The sequence below is a fragment of the Amblyraja radiata genome, chromosome 14 (genome assembly GCF_010909765.2).
Source record: "Amblyraja radiata isolate CabotCenter1 chromosome 14, sAmbRad1.1.pri, whole genome shotgun sequence".
Lineage (NCBI taxonomy): Eukaryota > Metazoa > Chordata > Chondrichthyes > Rajiformes > Rajidae > Amblyraja > Amblyraja radiata.
In genome coordinates, this window is record NC_045969.1 from 92,519 (window position 1) to 98,518 (window position 6,000).

The window sequence follows — 6,000 nt, forward strand, 5'->3', positions numbered from 1 at the left end:
GGACAGGGAACTACAGGAGACTGGGGACCACAGGTGGCTGTGGTGGCTGTGGACAGGGAACTACAGGAGACTGGGGACCACAGGTGGCTGCGGGACTGTGGACAGGGGACTACAGGAGACTGGGGACCACAGGTGGCTGTGGGGACTGTGACTGTGGCTGTGGACAGGGAACTACAGGAGACGGGTCGGTGGGGGCGCTGCGAGACGGCTGCCCTGCCAGCAGTGTGTTCGTCATTTCAACTCTTTTTGTTTTTTAATGTCCAAATGTGTGTTTTAATGTCTCTTAGTGTGTGTTGTGTGGGGCTGGTGACGGGGGAGAAATGGGGGAACTGCTTTCAGTCGCCTCCTCCACGGAGATGCGACTTCCTCGCGGCCTAACACAATGGATTGGTGCGGCCTTTCCCGGAGTCGGGCCCGGAGTTTCAGCAGCGGGCGCAAGCGTGGACTTTTTTCCAATCGCAGAGCGGGGCGAACCCATGCCGGGGTCACCAGAAGGGAGTGCTCCGATCGCTGGCCCGCGGACTGTTACAGCCTGAAGCCGCGGTCTGCGGAGCTTCTAGCCGAGGGCGCGGCGTCCGGAGCCTGGGATCCCTCGTTGGGGATCCCCGGAGAAGAGCTACGACCGCCGGCCCACGGCCTACAACATCCTGAAACTGTAGTCTGCGTTGCTTCTAGCCGCGGGTGCGGCGTGGACTTATCAACCGGAGCGGGATCCCTCACCGGGGATCCCTGGAGAAGAGCTCAGACTGCTGGTCTGCGGCCTACAACATCCTGAAGCCGCGGTCTCCGGTAGGCAAGCACCGATTCGGGACTTACCTTCCAGACAAGAGGGCCTGTACATCTGGCCGCCCGCAGCCACAACGGCGGAGGTTTATGGTCCCGACCACGGGGGAACAATGGAGGAGGACTGACTGTACTTTGTGCCTTCCACCACAGTGAAGAATGCTGTGGTGGATGTCTGTGTTAAATTTTATTGTGTATTGTGTGTTCTTTTTTATTGTACCGTTGCACTTTATTGTGTATGTGATGAATAAATCTGATTGATTGATTGATTGACTACAGGTGGCTGTGAGGACTGTGACTGCGGACAGGAGACTGGGTCTATTGGTGACTGGGGACTATAGGTGGCTGTGGGGACTGTAGGGGCTGTAGGGGCTGTAGGTGACTAGGGGGCTGTGGGGACTGTAGGGGGCTGTAGGTGACTGTAGGGGGCTGTGGGGACTGTAGGGGGCTGTGGCGACTGAGACTGCGGACAGGAGACTGGGGTCTGCGAGACAGGAGGTTGCGGGAACTGCAGGATGCTTGGTACTTGGAATAAAGAATAATTATCAGTTCTTTATTTGTGTTTTGTGCAGAACCAGTCAAGGAGCCTGCTGATGAAGCGTTGGACAATTCCACCTACAAGAATATTCAGCACCACGATTACACCCCGCTGACCTTTGTAGACCTAGACATGGAGATGGCAAAGTATCGGTTACCCCAACCCTCCTCAGGAAGATTGACTCCTCGTGACTGACTTGCTACTGGCAGCAAGAGTACGGGCTTGAAATAAACAGAATAAAATAGCTTCCTTCACTATCTGAATCCAGCTCCACTCATTTCTTCTCTAGTATTTTGATGCAAAACAATATGGGTAGAGCTAAAAAATAAGAAGGTCCAAATACTCATCAGAGATTATCCAATAGAGCTTGTGAGAATGGTGGTCAGCAGGAGCTTTGTGGGCCGAATGGCCTGTTTCCATGCTATATCTTTCAATTAATCCTCCTCTTGGTGATTAGGAAGGAACTGTAGATGCTGGAGTAACTCAGCGAGACAGGCAGCATCTCTGAAGAGAAGGAATGGGTAGCGTTTCGGGTCGAGACCCTTCTTCAGACTAGTCAGGAGTAAGGGAAACGAGAGATATAGACAGTGATGTAGAGATATGGAACAAATGAATGAAAGATGCAAAAAAGTAACGATGATAAAGGAAACAGGCCCTAGTTAGCTAGGTGTGAACAGGAACCTGGTGTGACTTGGGTGGGGGAGGGATGGAGAGGGAGTGCAGGGGTTATTTGAAGTTAGACAAATCAATATTCATACCACTGGGTTGTAAGCTGACCAAGTGAAATATAAGATGCTGTTCCTCCAATTTGTGAATAGCCTCACTCTGACAATGGAGGAGGCCTAGGACAGAAGGATCAGTGTGGGAATGGGAAGAATTAAAGTGTATAGCAACCGGGAGATCAGTTAGGTTCACGGGGACTGAGCGAAGGTGTTCAGTGAAAAGATCGCCCAGTCTACGTTTGATCTCGCCCATGTATGAGTTCGCATCTTGAACAACGGATACAGATGAGATTGGAGGTGCAACTGAACCTCTGCCGAACCTGAAAGGACTCTTAGGGTCCCTGGCCAGAGTCGAGGGAGGAGGTTTAGGGACAGGTGTTGCGTCTCCTGCTGTTGCAGGAGAAGGTACCTCGAGAGGGGGTGGTTTGAGTGCGAAGGGATGAGTTAACCAGGGAGTTGCAGAGAGAACAGTTTCTGCGGAAGGCGGAAAAGGATGGAGATGGGAAAATGCCGGGCTGCCAACATTGGGTGGGAGTTGGGAGTGAGAAATTGTGAGAGACCAAGCCCGAGGGAGCGTAGCGACTGAGGGGGGTGGGGGGGGATTGCTCCCCCCTCTGATGGTACGGAGCTTTCGCATTTTTCAGTTTGAAATTGTGCAATCTGGTGCATACTGTAACAAGTCTTTTAACTTACACTTGAATGCAATATTTATGCTTTAAATTGGATTAGCTATGAATAAGGTTAGGCTAAATTACATTCCTAATAATTCCACAGTAGAGCCAGGCTCTGATCAACAGGTGCAGCACATGAATGATCTTATGTATGGAAATCAGATTATAATCAAGCACTTGGCCCATGTTCACCAACCTGGGTCTCACTGCACACCTGGTACTACTACTGACCCTGACTCCAGTTGCATACCATCTCTCATTCCTGACCCTGAGCCAGCCTTACACCTGGCCCCCTATACTACCCTGATCATAGCTGCTTACCTGCTTAGGTTCCCAGTGCTGAACACTCCCATTGTCCCAGCTTTGACTGCACACCTAGTACTATTCCAGACCTTGAATCAGGATGCACACTTAGCCTTGCTCCTAGCCACTCTGCACTGACAATATATCTGGCCCACACATAAAGCCCCCTGGACTTAACCTATTACTTTCGTCCACAGGTGCTTATCTAATGTAGTAATCTTTTATGGGGCACTTCACAGACCAAATTTTGTATAACAAAATTTGCTACATCCATTGGCTTCCTTATTATCTAACATGCTAATTATTTTGTCAGAGTCATCAATTGGTTGAACACACTTTCTTATCCATAAAATTATACTCACTCAGCTGTATGCATGCTGTTATCACTTCCTTCATTTTCCTAAGAAGTTGTCCTGAAGTCATTTTCACCCCCAATATTTTCAGTATTTTGCTGTCTTCCTCTCAGCTGGGACTTTTCCGAAATGCAAAGTCCAATGACAATATATATTTAAGCAATAATATTCTATTTAATGTGATCGTGAGAGTACATAATATTTTCTGTGGTATTCATAACACAACAATGATAAAAAGATCTTTGTTTTGATTGCACCTACCAACATGCATACATTGTATTACAGTTAATATGTACAGAGGGCAAATTTTTGTTCCAATGCTCCCCATTCCTAATTACTTTTACATTGAAGTGATTGAAATCCAAATGAAGTTTAAATGGCATCAAAAACATCCAGAATGGATATTCTTTACGTGGTTGGTTGGAGTCAGTATCAGCACAATTACTATATTAAACTTTGAATGTTCAGATGTCCTGGTTCAAGCTGAAACTAAAGACAAATAATAACCTCCTCACACATTCCCCTACTTCTCTTGTAAAATATGCCCCTTATTTGAACAAGCTCTTAAACATCACATCTGAATCAGTTTCCATCTGATTACATTCCTTGAGATGTTCATCTACGTGTTCATAGAAAATAGGTGCAGGAGGAGGCCATTCGGCCCTTCGACCCAGCACCGCCATTCATTGTGATCATGGCTGATCATCCCCAATCAATAACCCATGCCTGCCTTCTCCCCATATCCCTTGATTCCACTAGCCCTTAGAGCTCTATCTAACTCTAGATCCATACAGTGATTTGGCCTCCACTGCCCTCTGTGGCAAGGAATTCCACAAATTCACAACTCTCTGGGTGAAAAAGTTTTTTCTCACCTCAGTCTTAACTGGCCTCGCCTTTATTCTAAGACCGTGGCCCCTGGTTCTGGACTCGCCCAACATTGGGAACATTTTTCATGCATCTAGCTTGTCCAGTCCTTTTATAATTTTATATGTTTCTATAAGATACCCCCTCATCATTCTAAACTCCAGTGAATACAAGCCTAGTCTTTTCAATCTTTCCTCATATGACAGTCTCGCCATCCCAGGGATCAATTTCGTGAACCTACGCTGCACTGCCTTAATCACAAGGATGTCCTTCCTCAAATTAGGAGACCAAAACTGTATGCAATACTCCAGATGTGGTCTTACCAGAGCCCTATACAACTGCAGAAGAACCTCTCTACTCCTATACTGAAATCCTCTTGTTATGAAGGCCAACATTCCATTAGCTTTCTTCACTGCCTGCTGTACCTGCACGCCAACCTTCAGTGACCAGTGTACAAGGACACCCAGGTCTCCCTGTACCTCCCCCTTACCTAAGGTTTCGTCCCGAAACGTTGCCTATTTCCTTCGTTCCATAGATGCTTCTGCACCCGCTGAGTTTCTCCAGCATTTTTGTGTACCTCCCATTGAGATAATAATCTGCCCCCTTGCTTTTGCCACCAAAGGGGATAACCTCACAATTAATTAATTCAATTAATAAAACAACGAGATTGGGGACATTTCTATTCAACCTGTCAATGGAATTTGGGGGGAGGGTTTAGAAATAGTCAGTGAGGTAAACAAACATAATAGTTGAGTGGCAAATGACAATAGTGCTACCTTCCCAATATTTAACCAAAGGAAATAATGGGTTATCGGGGCTGTATGTTGTGACAGACAGCCTGATACCTTGCATGTCATTTTAATATTGCACTTATCGTATCTCCCTGGATATTCCAGATTAATAAATTAAGGTTTTGTCAACTAATTACAAATCAGGCTAATTACAAATCAATAACATTAGCCAACTCTGAAATACGAAGCGCTGAGCATTGGGATCCAGACATCACGGACAACTGGCCTCAGTTCCCCGCTCACATCTGGCAGTGCTCTCCGTCTGAACCAGGGGCCGCGGAGCATTTTTGAAAGTGGGAGGGGGCTGAGCGATCACTGATCACTGGCCTTGGGGGTACCCAGCAAGGCAGTGGAGCAACCGAGTGGGGGGAGGGTGTGAGAGGGGGATGCTGTTTGAAATTTGTGAGAGTGCTCAATTTGTGCTCAATGCGTGAGTTGGCAGCTTTGGAAAATGTGACTCGTGGTGGGATCTTGTTGGAGGTAGCGAAAATGTCAGTGCATTTTTACTTCAAACCAATCATATTTTCATTTTCAAACCACATTAAGGGCACTCACAGTTGAGTAGACATGTGTTCAGTGTTATTCAGAGCTCAGATAGACGTAACCCTCTGGCTTCCTCCATCTTGCAGACTGTGAGGCACACCACTTCCTGATTTTATAGTCTCTCCTCCTCCCTCCAGCAGGGGCAGCAGAGAGAATAGGGATTTTTTTAAAAAACATTAATATCTCTCTGATTTTTCATCGATGGGAAAAATCCTCTGGTCCCGGAAGGCGGAGGGGGTCTCTGAGCGAGGTGGCCAAAAATGACGGCCGTAGGTGGTGGTGTTCTCCCAGAAATCGCAGCACAGTGGACCAAAAGCGGTCAAGATCAGACTTAGTAATATAGATGTCTGTTGATAATCTATCTCCGGTGATGGGCTGTGTCGCTGGATACTGTATATGGTAGGTATGTTATAATACTTACCTTCAGCGGCG

General features: G+C 47.2%; 1 protein-coding gene across 1 annotated transcript in view; it reads left to right on the forward strand.

Moving 5' to 3' along the window:
- The window catches only part of ndufv3 (NADH:ubiquinone oxidoreductase subunit V3), a 15,851-nt gene extending 14,267 nt beyond the window's left edge, over positions 1-1,584 (forward strand). Inside the window, exon 4 of the mRNA XM_033032314.1 lies at positions 1,356-1,584. Within this exon, the coding sequence (XP_032888205.1) occupies positions 1,356-1,516 (161 nt within the window). The 3' untranslated portion in view covers positions 1,517-1,584. The remainder of the gene's footprint in view (positions 1-1,355) is intronic.
- The last annotated feature ends 4,416 nt before the right edge of the window (positions 1,585-6,000 follow it).